Below are 16,100 nucleotides of genomic sequence, written 5' to 3' on the forward strand. Positions count from 1 at the left end.
CCAACAAATCAGACCACACCCCTATAAGAGAGTGCAGGGTGCTTATTTCCCCAGACTGCAGGTGTAGGCTACCTTGAACAGGTGTGAGCGAAGATGCACGCACTTTACGTTTACGCACTGATAATTTCAGTGGGTGAGTAGCACTATTTTTACTTTGTCTTGTCTAGTCCGCGGAAATGGTATGATTTAATGTTCACAAGTAGGCCTAGTATCCGCACCTGAATTTGTCACCAAACTTATTCGGGAATTAGGGTACCTACCTGTTACCTAGCATATCTTCAAATATGCTTACAGTTATCTGTTAAAAATAAATGTTCCATGTCTCTATAGTTTATATTTTTCTCTCTTGTTTTCGTAGCTGTGCTGTCTGTCTCCCCGGGTTTGGCGCGGACGCGACGGACGAAGCGAGGCTTGCTAGAACTCGCTGGCATTATCAAGTGCAGTACGGGGAGAGCGGCGATGGGTTACATGATGTACGGATGCTACTGCGGACTCGGGGGTCAGGGATGGCCCCGAGACAAAGCGGACTGGTGAGGAGCACACAATATATATTCTGTTACCAGTTTTTCCAAAACATACAGCAGGGGCTTACAACAGAAGCAAAAACAAAATGTGTGCCTATGGCACATTTACGCACGCACGCACGCAGAGAACCAGAGATCGAGCGAGAGAGATGTGTTGTTGTATACAAAACGAAGACAAAATGATAGCCTACCACAGGGAATTTCGAGCGCCTTTGCTAGACTGCCCCGACTCGGCATATAGGCTATTACTACATAGCAACGTTTGTGGAAATGGGTGAGGAGGCCCTTTTGCCTGGCTGTTTTCTTTTTGCTGCCCTTTTAATCCAACCGGTTTTATTGTCCCGGTGGGGACAATGGGACGTTTCTCAGAAATCATTGGAACATTACGGCGAAGTTATCTTTCTTTCCCTCTTTCTTATTCCCATGTCTGTTGATCTCTGGTTTCTCTGGATTTTTCAAACACCAAACAATTTTGTGTGGAGAAACAACCTGCCAATCATCATGAAGTTAACATATCTGTGTCCGCCCTGTTTTCTCTGTAACATTGTTCTGTGAACTCTGTGAACAACACTTGACCATTCCTCTGTCAAAGTAAGAAAGAGAGAGAGATGTATTTTTGTGTGAAAGTATGTGGGGGTCTAGATGTTTGTGTGTAAGTGTATGTGGTTTTGTGGTGTGTATAGCTAAATCATTTTATAACTAGGTCAAAAATGTCCCTAAGAGTCTTTGTTGTACTAATTTGGGTGAACCCTGTGAAACCTGTTAGCAAATTTGAATGTTTTGAATTTGAATGTTGTACAGCTTTTATGGAAATATGAACAAAAGCAATCTTGGAATCTTGGGCTTTTAGTAGAGCGGCTACAGGAAAAATCGTGCAAATTATGATACAAGCGTGGAATTCGGCAGGTATGTGCTCAAGACCAATACAATCAAATCTACCTGATTGGCCACTTGAAATGGCGGCCATTTTCCAAGATGGCCGCCAAAAAAGACCCCAGAAATTGATTTATTGCTCAGAATTGACCAAAGATATTATGATACAAGCATGAAATTAGGCATGTATGTGCTCAAGACCAATACAATAAAATCTGCCTGATTTGCCATTTTTAATGGCGGCCTTTTCCAAAATGGCCGCCATGAAAAACTCTAAAAATTGATTTGACAAAGGAAATTATGATACAGCCATGAAATTTGGCAGGTATGTGCTTAAGACCAACACAATACATTCTAACTGATTTTCCAGTTTAAATGACGGCCATTTTCCAAGATGGCCACCAAAAAATACCATAGAAATGGATTTGTTGCACAGAATTGATCAAGCAAGTTATTATACAAGCATGAATTTTGGCATGAATGTGCTAAAAAAACAATACAATCAAATCTACCTGACTCACCACTTGAAATGGAAGCCATTTTACAATATGGCCGCCAAAAGACTGAATTTAGCGCAGAAGTGAGCAGAAGTGAGAAGTGATACAAGTATGTAATTTTGAGTGTTTGTGCTAAAGAGCAATATAATCAAATCCACCTCATTTGCAACTTGAAAATGTAATATGGCAGCCATTTTTAAAGATGGCCACCAAATAAGACACTAGAACTTCATTAATTGCAATTAATTTAGCAGATGTGGCCCAAATCAATGTTAACATTCACTACATTTCTGTTTCCTTCTATGATGAAGTCATTGGAAATTCAATCAAGCAAAAATCAAGCAAAAAGGCACATAACTGAGATTCAGTGTTTCACAAATGAACTACAAAGACTACAAACCCTGGAAGGGCTAAATTAATCTTAGAAATCTCACAGAGGGACAATAGAAGAGAGCGTATGCAACAGCATCAGGACTGACAGAGCCGTGCACCAACTTGCCTATCTAAAATACGACTGTACAACCAGAGCAGGCGATCACAGAGCATGTTTTTTTTTTTTTTTTTTTTGGTAACTGTAACAAGGCAAAGAACTCGGATGCCAAGAAGAACAATATGGCAGTAAGTACCTCAGCATGGAAAAAATAACAGTCCATTTCACAGCAAATGTGAGCAATTTTTTAATTGTGTTTTTAAGAAAACACCATCAACATTTCACCCTTTGGAATTAAGTAATAATATGCAAAAAGCATATTATTACCACAATGGTATCGCATCACGCACCACCCTCCATTGACATCAAGAATTGTCATTATTAGCATGTTATCACCATGTTATCAGTGTGTTATAAGGGGCTTATTTGTCGTTAATAACTGTTACCTCTGTTATTTGCATGTAAAACCAAAAGCGACCTATGCGGCCGGAAAGACGGAAGTCATTATTTGTCTATGAAGGGTCGGCGAATAAAGCGACTAAAGTCAATTCGCCGGGAGCGAACCAATCTGGGCGACCAGAGCGATTAAGCGATTTAGCAATTAAAAGTCAGCTAATATAATGGTAATGAGCAGTTCGGCAAAAACAATTGGAATGCTCTTATCTTCGAATGTCTCAGGCTGACAAGCCAGAGCCGTTATGTGATTAGCTAAATCAAACATGTCAATGTCACGTCCAGAGCGAAAAAAGCGAATTCATGACAAAGCTTCTTCAACGACCTTGGCTACTTGGTAGCTGAGGTTGTTTCTGGTGTACACGCATCTTTTATTTAACAGCAACATTGAGAAAACCATGAATTGCCATTATTAGCATATTAGTGTCATTGTATTATTAGCATGTCATAACCATTTTATTTGTTTGGGGGGGTGGGGGGTGGCGTTATGCAACGCCCTCCATTGACATTAAGAACTGGCATTATTAGCATGTTATCACCATGCTATTTGTGTGTCATAAGTGGCTTATTTGTCATTGTGGAACATTTTTAATATCTGTATCACTTCATTATCTATGGAAACATATTTAAGGAGAGTGAACAATTATTTACACCACATTTGCAATTTGCACATTTGAAATTTGCAAATTTCTCGGGTCTTTTTGGACGCCATCTTGGAAAATGGCGAGCATTTCAAGTAGCAAATCAAGTGGATTTGATTGTATTGGTCTTGATCACATCCATGCCAAATTTCATGTGTCCATCATAAATAAATCAATTTCTAGGGTCTTTTTTGGCAGCCATCTTGGAAAATGGCCACCATTTCAAGTGGCCAATCAGGTAGATTTCATTGTATTGCTCTTGAGCACATACATGTTGAGTTTCGTGCTTGTATCATAATTTGCTAGGTCAATTCTATGCAATAAATCAATTTCTGGGGTCTTTTTTGGCGGCCATCTTGGAAAATGGCCGCCATTTCAAGTGGCCAATCAGGTAGATTTGATTGTATTGGTCTTAAGCACATACATGTCGAATTTCATGCTTGTATCATAATTTGCTAGGTCAATTCTATGCAATAAATCAATTTCTGGAGTCTTTTTTGGCGGCCATCTTGTAAAATGGCCAACATTTCAAGTGGCCAATCAGGTAGATTTGATTGTATTGGTCATAAGCACATACCTACCAAGTTTCATGCTTGTATCATAATTTGCACGATTCTTGCCAAATTGGCCTTGTAGCCGCTCTACTATTTGTCTGATGTTCGGGCACTAGGAAAAGTCACCAAATTTCAAGTTGAAAATAAATCACTTAGGAGGTTTTCTATTCTTGCAAAGATAGTGGTCAGTTATTTTTGACAACACAAGGGTTACAAAGGTTTATAATGATTGCTTTACCAATTCTTTGTTAATTATGACCTAGTGGATTCCCCCCCCAATAATTCATGGCCTGCCACAGCACCGAACCCATATTTTCATCGGACTGATGAAAAACTGTAATCTGAAGGTTATCATCAAAGCTAAACTGAGATGCATGTTCTCATTCTCTCTCTTTCTCACACTCACTCTCTCTCTCTCTCTCACACACACACACACACACACACACACACACACACACACACACACACACACACACACACATATCCAGGTGTTGCCACAAGCATGACTGCTGCTATGGCATAGCGGAGGATATAGGATGTCAGAGCAAGACAGAAAAGTACTCCTGGACCTGCCTGGACCACCACCCGGACTGTGGTAAGTCCGTCCATGGATCTGAAACTCACTCTCAAACTGTAGCGCTGTGTTGGGCTAACTGTAGAAAGTAAAGCATTTATGCCAAAGTAGGCTACCGTAACTAGTGACAAATATTGCTAATTGCACATGTTGATTTGAAGGCCTAAACAAAACAAATATTGACATTGTGGTACAGTACATGTAACTTGGGAATATTTGTGCATAATGTAGGCTGTTCTTATGCAGGTACATACATACATACACTGTATGAACAAAAGTATTGGGACACCTGGCCAATAAACCTACACAAACCTTTGTAACATCCCATTCTACAGTAAATCTAGGTGTAGGCTGGCTTCCACGGCGATGGCTTTTTCTGTGAGATTTGTTGTCCATTCATTCAGGTCAGGCACTGATCGAGAGGAATTGGTGTACAATCTCCTTTCTTCCCAAAGATGGTCAAATGGGGTTGAGGTCAGGTCTCTGTGCAGGTCTGTCAAGTCCCTCCACACCAAACTCGCCCAAATACAGTATGTCTTTATGGGTCAACCTTGCTTTGTGCACCCTATGACAGCACCATGCTTGAACTCACTGAGCTCTTCAGAACCCATTCCTTCACAAATGTCTGCGAAGGCAGACTGCATGACTATGGTGCCATAAACAATTTGCAAGAACTGTTACTAGAGTATAAGACTGTGCTCATGGAAGGAACAGCCCAAAAGGCAACTACTTTGCACGCTCTGATGAAGACAGTAATGCCGATACGCGTTGGTAGGCATGTTTTGAATAGTCATGTGAGATTAAAGGCTTTTTAACATAATAACCCTCATGGATGCCTCAGATTTTCTTCAAAACATTTGGCATCAATATGGTGCTTGATTTTATAAGACAAAAGGTCTGAATGAAATGCATGAATTCAGTGATTAAGTGTTTTAAGTGTCCAAGTGCAGTTCACATAGTGTGTTAGTCAAGCACAGGTATGCTAAAGCATACAGTATGTGGCCTATATAGCCCATTGTTAACTGCTAGGCTGAAAGGGCGAAATTTGAGAGCTCTAGCTTTTGGTACATTCAGCTGTGTGGAGTGTATTGATTGATCACCTTCTATTGTGTGCTACTAGAAGGCTCATACGGCCAGTGTGCTTCTATAAACAGTCACCTCAGCAGTCTTCCAAAGATTATAGACTAGGCACACTATAAGCATGTGTTTTATTCTCTACGTTTCAAGATTTTACCTTCCACAATCTGTAGTCAACTTCATGATTCTCATGACGCATAACTTTTGATTGAGGACAGGTTATGATTATTTATTTTCTGTACAAGATATTTATTTTATTTTATTTTATTGTTTGTAAAGACTATCGGCATGCTGTCTTGGCCAGGCCTTAATCCCTAGGGATTAGATTATAAATGTAACTTCCTGGTTAAATAAAGGTGTGCCAGAGCGAGAGGGGTACACTCCGCCCCCCAGGAGGTGTGACCACTGGGTGAGGTGGCAGTGGTGGTGAGGAAACAAAATTGTCTGTTCAATACAGAAATATATGATATAGCCTATTGTCCAAACTGGCCGATCCAGGAAGCACAAATTATATATAAAACCCAGGAATCCTGTCTGTAGTCTGCACACTAGGCAACAGTTAATCAAACTGGGCAAAATATCGATACAATTAGGCACCATCAGGCCTGAACTAGACCCTGCATGAGTTTAGACCAAACTATATCTCCCTGCCTCACAAACAGGGTTCATTTTTATACTTCAAAAAAACATTAAACTTCAAAACTCTTAACGTCCTTGATTCCCTGCTCTTGGGACGGTGGTCTCCTGTAGTCTGATATGAAGTGAGCCACCCGTTATATAGGCCAGCCAATTATCAACATCATGAGCTGAACCATTTATAGGGAGGAAAGTCAATCTATGCCAAATATCCCTCTCACAGTTTAAAATCTCCAGTAGTACAGACATAAACATTATTGCACTACAGTCAAACCTTTCCCAGTCCAGGGCACACGAGACATAGTCACATAGGCAGAACCGGTACCAGACCCGGCCCAGTTAGGGGCCGACTGAAATGTGAAGAGGGGGCGTGGCCAAAAACCCAATACCGTAGTCATGCAGCGTACATTTGTAGCCTACAAGCAATTACCTGATGTAGTGCTGAGACACACGCACACAGATCAGCGCCAGTATGCACAAGAACTGACAAAACCCAATGCTATTTGAACCTCTATGATATACAGTAACTTTATCATAGCTCCAATACAACGCCACAAAAGTAAAGGTCATTTTGCTGGCAATGGAAAAATAGCTTAATAAGCAATATTGCCCGTCTGTCCTCTCTGACTGAGCTGCCCCTACCAAAAAAAAAAAAATATATATAAATATATTGTCACACATGCTGGCTCAGGCATACAGTATGAAACATAAGGGAGGTCCACGCAAGAGTAACAATAAAGTATATTTATTAAATAATTATAGAAAAGTCAGTATGTGAAAGCTAAAAAGTAAAGTGTAGTGCATAGTGTCTAGGGGTATGAGTACAAGTGTTCCATAACATAAGCACTATGACGACGGCCGAGCGGAGAGGGAGTCCGTCTGCATCCTGAGAGCGGGCCATTTTAATGTCTGGCTCATCAGGACCAACCACAGCACACCTGCACGGCTACAGCCCCCTGCTGGAAGATGGAAATATTTACAGAAAAGGGGCGGGGTTCGTGCAGATCTGACAGGGTCCTGACAAAATAGCCTATATAATTTTCAGGGATCAAAGTTATCAGTCGCTACAACAGATATCCATCAATTTACTTCCGTAGAGGCCCTGATATCATTGTGGATCCCTGAGGGGAAATGTGTTTCCTTATCCAGTGGTTCTCAAAGTGTGAGGCGGGCCCCACTAGTGGGGAATAATAAATAGACCGACATATGAATTAAAATAGCATCTAATCACGTGGACTGAGACAGGAAATGCATCGTGGAACCAAAATGCAAAACAAAATAGTTTAACATTACCATTTTTCAGAGTTGATGGGGTCAGGTGGGGATTTGAGATTGAAATTGATTTGAGACTTGTCACGTAATAAACTTGACAAAATGAAGCTCTCAAACAAACCGGCTGAGGGGGAGTGCAGGTGCCTGTCTCCAACACCCAGCAACCCAGCAGTAAGCCCCAGGGGGTTGCACCAACTGGTCTTTGCTACGCCTGGTCCTAACTGCTAAGTTGGTCTTTGTTAGAAGACCACCATGTTGTTATGAAGACAGTCCTTCAAACGTTTTTAAGCATTGGAGCATAAGATGAAAAGGTGAGACATGAGACTACATAGCTTAGGCCAGTGGTTTTCAAAGTGGGGGCCCGCGAGGGGGTGCCAGGGGGGCCTCAGCAAGTTGGAAGGAAAAATAAAAGCAACAAATACATTTGAAAATTGTTAAATATTACTATGAGGGTTGTTATACAATGCCATTATAATAATTTGTTGCATGTCTGAACATTATATTTCCCATGATAATGACTGGGAATCAGGGGCGGAGCTAATGGTTCACTATAGGGGGTGCGACAATCTTTAGTGGGCCCCTATACTGTCGGTGTTTATCCCAACATCATGTTTTTATTTAGTCCACTTCATATCGTGCTTATTAGAGGCTGAGGCATTTTGTTTATTGCCTGATGACCTAGTTTAGTCTGTGCATCGGGGCAGCTTAGGCCTTCACAATTGTGCAGTATCCCATTAACTGCTCGACAATAGGCTATTTAACATTTTCTTTAAAATTTGTAAACACGTTGTCAAAATCAACTTTAATGTACGCACCTTTTGTTTGAGCATGCAGGAGAGGGAATAATAGCCTAACAAACGCATGCAGCAATTACAGGAGTTGGCTAGGCTACTTTCTTTTACTATGGTTGCCTGTTATCAACACACAATGTTAAGCTAATTCACTAACTCAAGACTTCAAGGCTATCATGGATATAAACGTTTTTTGGAAACAATGATAGGGTGGAGATAGCAAAGGATGGAGGCAGCAAAACTAGGTAAAAAAAAACTAGGCAAAATGTTTGTCAAAACGTTAGCATTACATCTGGATTATACTGAATAATGTTTACTGATGTTAAAGTGCGAACGCTGTTTAAAGCCATGCACAACGGTAAACTAGAACAAAACTAAAGATAACTTTATAGGGCTGTATAAAGTTGTCCAAATGAGGTCGTTATTAGGCGTTGTTGTTGTATATTGCATAATGGATTTTGTACTAGGCTACTTTTTAGGTGACCAATGCACGAATGAAACCGGGAAACGGACAAATATTATTAAGCCTTTCAATGTTTTGTTGCACGCGGAGGGGTAGATGGTGCGCTAATTCCTACTGGCGCGCCTTATAGTGACTGCTGTTATCGCGGCAAGCTTAGGCCTATGCTCCTGTCTCTAAATAGGCACAGTGTAGACTAGACCTACATGCTATGTCGCTGATTTTCTGTAATAAATGCAGCCTGTAGCATAGGCTACTTCGGCAAACCCAGACCGGTCGTGGCATCAATTTCACTTTTAAAACGCAACTGTAGCGAGAGGGAGAGTGCGGGCTATTTAATTTGCAACATGACAGACGAACTTTGTGAGCGCACTCTACGGACCAGTGGCATCTTTTGTAGGCCTAACATTTTTCATTATTATTTTCCCCCAGCAATCAGTACACATAAGCATCGGTAAATATAACAATTAATCAAGATAGATTTGGCCAAAAGTGGGCCCCCTTTGCGGTCGTGGGCCCGGAGCGACCGCCCCCCCTGCCCCCCCGCTCCCTCCGCTTATGCTGGGAATAATAGTAGAGTGATAGCTCTATAGCAGAAAGCCCCAAATGCAATTTTTACACACTGTATGCTCCATTGCTAAGTACTTGTGGCTAAAATAATCATTAGGATTAGCTTAATGTATTTTTACATTTGCTGTAGTATTGTCGATGGGTTTAACAACACATCATGGGGGTCCTTGGCCAGAACCTAGGGGTATTTGGGGGGCCTTCTCGTGGAAAAGTTTGGGAACCCCTGGCTTAGGCTAGCCTACATTCATTCCTTTTGCAACGCTTAGCAGAGCCCTCACATGTTGTGACGGCAATTATTTTGGGCAGGAAGCTTGTTTCACCCCCGAGCCACATAGTTGCTCATAGCTTAGTGTCAACTGATAATATTTTCCCTCCCTGTCTCTCTCTCTCTCTCTTCTCTCCGACTGTGCTTGTAGAGTCGATGGAGGATAAGTGCGCGCAAATGTTGTGTCGCTGCGACCGTGAAGCAGCCCAGTGCCTGCAGAGGGCGCCATACATTCCCAAGTACGCGATGTGGCCCGACTTCATGTGCGGGGATGACCAGCCTACGTGTGCTTATAATTGACACGCAGGAATATTTGCAATGCTGAAGATATGATTTTGGGAGAATGGACTTTCTTATATCTTTTACGCTTTTTTACATGTGATTTCTGTTTTAGGAGTTGTATAGCAAAGTCATGGAAATATAACCATATGCATTTAACGAAGTAAGCACTTTGTATGGTTTCCAGATGTATGTCATAAAATTAGAAGAAATGTGACACAATGAGAAAGTTATATTAAAAAAGAAACATTTTAATTCATATTCTGCCCACGTTCATTTCAGTGAGACGTGTGCATACATAGAAAGAAATGAACGGTTCATGACTACACTCTGGTTCCCATAGTGAACACAATTTTAAAGTGCATAATATATGAATCACATGAAAAAATAAAGATTTGTTTGTTTGTTTTTTCCTTCAAAAATCAATGAAATTACAACCAAAACAGGGAAAATGGGTGAACATAAAAAAGACAAAGAAATTGGCAACTAAAGAAATTCAACCCCCAATTTAATTATTCACTTAATCTCTCTCTCTCTCTCTCTCTCTCTCTTTCTTTCTCTCTCACACACACATACATACAGAACACACATACACACAGATAAGTCTTCAGAGAAATCATGTTAGACAATAGCCCTTGATATAGCTCTTAATATTTACACTTCATTTACAGAAAGCATTAGTGTTCAGAGTTTCCATAGACTAATATTGATGAAAACCAGCCAATCATTAATATTGTTTGGTACGCATTGTTTTTTTGTATTGTAGTTCGTTATACTGTGTATTATTGGTGCATAAAGCATAAAGAACTATTGTACTTCAGAGTAATGTCTATGAAAACATCTGGCAATACGGTTTAGGCATCTGGTATTACACTTTCAGGGTCTTAACTAAGACTGGCACGCAATAGCATGAGGTTTCTTCTTTTTCAAAACCTGAAATTAATATATTTATTATATATATATATATATATATATATATATATATATATATATATATATATATATATATATATATATAAATCTGCAATTTCAAATGATAAACGTTTACATCTTTTTTTTCCATCAATGCTTTAAGCATTGCTTGCGCATCAATGATTTAAGTTCAACCAGAACCGTCCTATAATACAAAATACATGCCAGAAAAGCATGTGTCTGATGCTTGTATGCACAACACATCATTTGTACTTCAAAAAGCAATCATTCTTCTAAGGTGTGTGTGCTGTGTGCACACAAAAGTATGTGAAGTGTACTGTGTGTATGCATTACCAGTGTGTGTGTGTGCGTGCGTACACATGCATGTGGTGAGCATGAATGTGGCGAGAGCTACAGGTGAGAGGGAGCCTTTACATGTCCATTGAGGGACATGAGATATTATGTGCTTGTATGTTGTGTTTTGTAAGTTGAGAGAGAGAGAGTGTGTGTGTGTGTATGTTTGAGTGAATGTGTATGTGTGTGTGAGTGTGTGTTCGTGTGTGTATGTGTGTGCGTGTGTGTGTATGTTTGAGTGAATGTGTATGTGTTCGTGTGTGTGTTCGTGTGTGTGTGTGTATATGTTTGAGTGAATGTGTGTGCGTGTGTGTGTGTGTGTGTATGTTTGAGTGAATGTGTGTGTGTGCGTGTGTGTGTTTGTGTGTGCGTGTGTGTGTGTGTGCGTGTGTGTGTATGTTTGAGTGAATGTGTATGTGTGTGCGTGTCTGTGTGCGTGTGTGTGTGTGTATATTTGAGTGAATGTGTATGTGTGTGTGTGTGTTTGTGTGTGCGTGTGTATGTTTGAGTGTATGTGTGTGTGTGTGTTCGTGTGTGCGTGTGTATGTGTGTGTATGTTTGAGTGAATGTGTATGTGTGTGCGCGTGTGTGTGTGTGCGTGTGTGTGTGTGTGTATGTTTGAGTAAATGTGTATGTGTGTGTGTGTGTTTGTGTGTGTGTGCGTGTGTGTGTGCGTGTGTGTGTGTGTGTGTGTGTGTGTGTGTGTGTGTGTGTGTGTGTGTGTGTGTCTCTTCATCTCCGTCTCCATCTCTCCCTCAGGGCACTTGTGTGTCGGGGTGGCGGAGCTGCTGCACCACCAGGTCGATGTTGATGATGGGGTTGAAGTAGAGCGCCCAGTAGAACAGGCAGTTGCACACAAACTGGGGGATCATGGGCCACAGCAGGATGAACGCCAGGCCCTGGGACAGCATCTTCCAGAAGTGGCTCCACATCTTCTTAGGGAGCGTCCTAAAAGGACACGGGAACACAGACAAGAGAAGTGAATAGGGAGAGTGAAAGCTGAGAGACGTAGGGAGAGAGGGAGGGAGAGGGAGGGAGGGAGAGAGAGAGAGAGAGAGAGGGAGGGAGGGAGGGAGAGGGAGGGAGAGAGAGAGAGAGAGAGAGGGAGGGAGGGAGAGAGAGAGAGAGACGTAGGGAGAGAGGGAGGGAGAGGGAGGGAGGGAGAGAGAGAGAGAGACGTAGGGAGAGAGGGAGGGAGAGGGAGGGAGGGAGAGAGAGAGAGAGACGTAGGGAGAGAGGGAGGGAGAGGGAGGGAGGGAGAGAGAGAGAGAGAGAGAGAGAGAGAGCATCTTCCAGAAGTTGCTCCACATCTTCTTAGGGAGCGTCCTAAACATCTTATTACATTTACATTTATTCATTTGGCAGATGCTTCTTTCCAAAGCTACTTACAGCGATGGGGAATAACATTTAAGCTACAGTACAGTAAGACATTAACAGTAAGAGAATAACTACAGTGCAGAAGAGACCAAGCTAGGAATTACCACTGCATCTGTCAATACTAGTACAAAAGGACACGCACACACAGACAAGAGAAGTGAATACATGAAAGATGAGAGAGAAGGGGTGGGAGAGAGGTAGTGAGAAAACGGTCATGTTCTATTATGGTAATTCAGATTAAAATAGCCTCTTTGAAATGTAAATTTGTATGTAAATAAATAAAAGACAGAGAAAATAACATGCATGAGTGCTAAGAGAACGAGAGGGAGGTAAACAATGAATACTGAAACAAGTAAACAACTGAGTAAACAACATACTGAAACAAGATATACGAAAATAAACAATAGTGTTATGAAAAGACTGTAAGGCCCCTGAAACCTCTCTCTACTTCAGCGATTCAAAATCTCTACTGCCCTGGCTCCTGTCCAGCAGAGCATGCTTCTTTGGACTAATAAACACACAAAGTAAACAAACAAGTAAACAACTGTTACTGTATGTATCAGCTAGCTAGACTAGAGAGAGGAGACCAGACCGTGGCCACATCAGAATAGTACATACGATCAGATAACAGGATATGATGAAACAGGATATGACCATGTTAAGATACAAATATAGGTAAAACATAGCCAAAGACTATTACAACACCAGATCTCGGCATGGCTCCAAATTCTCCAATAACACAGTCAGAAGTACAGTCCAGAGCACCTGTCCACTACTAGAGTGGTTCTCAACCTTTTTGGTGGCAAGGCATGCCAAAGGTCCATCCAAAATGCCAAGACACACGGACTCATTTTACATTTACATTTATTCATTTAGACACTTTCCATCCAAAGTGACTTACATACAGTATGTCAATTATATTACAAGGAACTACATTATCCCCAGAGCAACTTAGGGTTAAGTGCCTTAACGGTAGAAGCTGGGAATTGAACCCAGGACTTTTCTAAGGCTACTGCATGCTAGCCCTGTTCCTTAACGACTGTTGGTAGTGTTTCCCCATACGTTGACTTATTTGTGGCGGCCCACCACAATATCAACATTGACCACCACACAATGATTTTCCAGGTTGTACTAAATTGTGCTTAAAGCTGGTTAGCATCATAACCACGCTGCGCTAATTTGTTAAAAAACTGTTGCATTCAAGTTAATTCTGCAAACCTACCACCACAAATATAATTTAATTCTGTGGGAAACACTGAATGGTCACTGTCACACATTTTTATAGGCTATAACAGGGCTGTTCATTCTTATATGCCCAGAATGTTTGTAGACTGGTCATAAGTTGAGACCACAGCAATTATAGGCATGGCATGGGTTTGCACAAACATCTAATCTGTGTAGTAGGCCTGTAGCCTATTAGGCTACTTTATAACACACCTGAAAGGCAAACATGAGAAGATTATTCACTGATTATGTGATTTTATTCTGTTGTTCGGTGAGGGACAAGGGCGCTGCCAAAGCTGTGACTCCTCTGATTGGTCACTGGACAAGAGTTTTATGTTGCTAGAACTAGCATGAGAAAGTTGGTAATATCCTAACTGTGCTACAGGTACACAACACAGAAAGTAAAACAGTGTGGCAAGCTTGCCTAGAAGGAGTCACAAAATGGATCTTAGCTTCAATGAATAAACTAAGACTGACAGCTAAAAAGATGAAAAAAAAGTTGCAAATCCTCTACCTAAAACTGTGTTAAATTAACAAGATGTATCATTGATTAATTAATTAAAAGAAAATCCCCGCTAGCTTATTTCATGAGCCTGCACAAACACAAGTTGGGTTTCTCGAAATTCCACGCCACGCCTCCAGTCACACTGGAGTACCTCCGCACACCACTTGAGAACCACCGCTCTACGAGGTACTATTCAAAATACACCATGCAATCTACACAGGGTAAACACTTTTGTTTACTTATCTTGCAATCTACACGGTGTAAACACTTTTGTTTTAATTATCTTGCAATCTACACGGGGTAAACACTTTTGTTTACTTATCCTGCTTTACTCGGCTAACCAGATCCGATAATATGATGACTAATCTATGTGAGACCACCTCATACATGACCAGAGGTGCGTTCAAAATGAGCAAAACATAGGAACCAAAGAAAACCAATGAGAACTCATTTGAGTCGCTAAAAGAGCCAATGAGAAGCGTCCGGTCAGGTTACCTGATCTGTGCGCGGCTCCAGAGCCTCCAGAAGGCGCAGCCCTCGAGCACGGACAGCAGCATGGCGTTGACGATGACGAAGCGGGACGTCCAATAGTGCACGCCCAGCCAGTCCCAGGCGAACTCGGCGATCAGCTGGTACGGCAGCAGCGCAAACTTCACCAGGAACTCTGACCACTGCTTCCAGTTAGGGTCCTCCTCCTGCAGGGATGGGGGGGGGGGTGGAGTGGGGGGTGGTATACCAGTTAATCTCTTAAACAGTTAATCTGTTAATCTCAGATGCATATGTGTGTGTATGTGTTTGCCATAACATTGTGTTCTGTTCGTAAGCCTTGTGTTTGAATGTTCGGCAAAAAAAAAGAAACTTTGTCGTGTCAATAGAGAGAGAGAAAGATGTCAATAAACAGAGAGAAAAAGAAAGAAAGACAGACAGACAGACAGACAGAAAGAAAGAGAGAGAAATATACACACAGGCAGAGCAATTGTTCATTATTATTTGTATGTCTGACACCTTTGAAAAAACGAACAACTGAGAGATGCAGACGGACTTGATATATAGGACAGCAAATGGAGAGCGCAGAGAGAAACAGGAAGAGAAAGAAAGAGAACCAGAGAGAGAGAGAGAAATATAAAATAAAAATAGCTTGTGTTGGCAAGAGAGAGAGGAGTCAGAGGGTAAGAAAGAAAGAAAGAAAGAAAGAAGAGGCACCATCTTCTGGCCTGGCCACTACTGATGTCTTCGAGACACCGACAAAAAGAAGAAAAGAAACAAATAGATCACACATGAAGTGAGAGAGAGCAGACAGGAAGTGAGAGAGGGGGACAGAGAAAGAAAGCAAAAGTGCGGCTCTCACCGATGTTTTGGTGGACCGGGAGACAGAGACACACGGCAGAAAGAAGAGCGAAAGAGAAAAAAAAAAGTGAAGTGAAAGAGAAAAAATGAAAGACAGCAATCTCAATGTTCTTATTGTTACTGTACAAATTGATTCGCCGTTTTGTTTTGTGCTTTGGCAACACTATATACCTACAGTCATGCTAATAAAGCAATGTTGAATTGAATTGAGGAAGGGAGAGAGAGAGAGAGAGAGAGAGAGAGAGAGAAAGTGTGTGTGTGTGTGTGTGTGTGTGAGAGAGATAGAGAAAGAAAGAGGTTTGAGAGAGTGTGTGTGTGAGAAGAAAGAGAAAGAGGGAGAGATGACAAGAAAGTGTGTATGAGATAGATAGATAGATAGATAGATAGAGAGAGGGATAGAGAGAAAGAAAGAGAGAGAAAGAAAGAGAGAGAGCGAGAGAAAGAAAGAGAGAGAGAGCGAGCTTCTGACCGGTGTTTTGGCGGGC

At 41.4% G+C, this 16,100-nt stretch overlaps 1 protein-coding gene and 1 long non-coding RNA gene across 2 annotated transcripts in view; one reads left to right on the forward strand and one right to left on the reverse strand.

Moving 5' to 3' along the window:
• The first annotated feature begins 25 nt into the window (after positions 1 to 25).
• LOC143127230 (uncharacterized) lies at positions 26 to 10,304 on the forward strand. Its single transcript, XR_012987553.1, has 4 exons — positions 26 to 133; positions 359 to 530; positions 4,461 to 4,567; positions 9,769 to 10,304. It is a non-coding gene; the product is annotated as an uncharacterized LOC143127230 (long non-coding RNA).
• A 578-nt stretch (positions 10,305 to 10,882) lies between these two features.
• LOC143127223 (bifunctional apoptosis regulator-like) overlaps positions 10,883 to 16,100 on the reverse strand; it is a 14,420-nt gene continuing 9,202 nt past the window's right edge. The window contains exons 6-8 of the mRNA XM_076288570.1: positions 16,085 to 16,100; positions 14,764 to 14,963; positions 10,883 to 12,110 (exon numbers count right to left, since the gene is read on the reverse strand). The exon at positions 16,085 to 16,100 is cut by the window's right edge and continues 161 nt beyond it. Of these exons, the coding sequence (XP_076144685.1) occupies positions 11,918 to 12,110; positions 14,764 to 14,963; positions 16,085 to 16,100 (409 nt within the window). The 3' untranslated portion in view covers positions 10,883 to 11,917. The remainder of the gene's footprint in view (positions 12,111 to 14,763; positions 14,964 to 16,084) is intronic.

Source organism: Alosa pseudoharengus, unplaced genomic scaffold, assembly GCF_046254945.1.
Source record: "Alosa pseudoharengus isolate Yale_2024_CS ecotype anadromous, Long Island Sound unplaced genomic scaffold, YU_APseudo_1.1 YU_APseudo_1.1_scf_1, whole genome shotgun sequence".
Classification (NCBI taxonomy): domain Eukaryota; kingdom Metazoa; phylum Chordata; class Actinopteri; order Clupeiformes; family Clupeidae; genus Alosa; species Alosa pseudoharengus.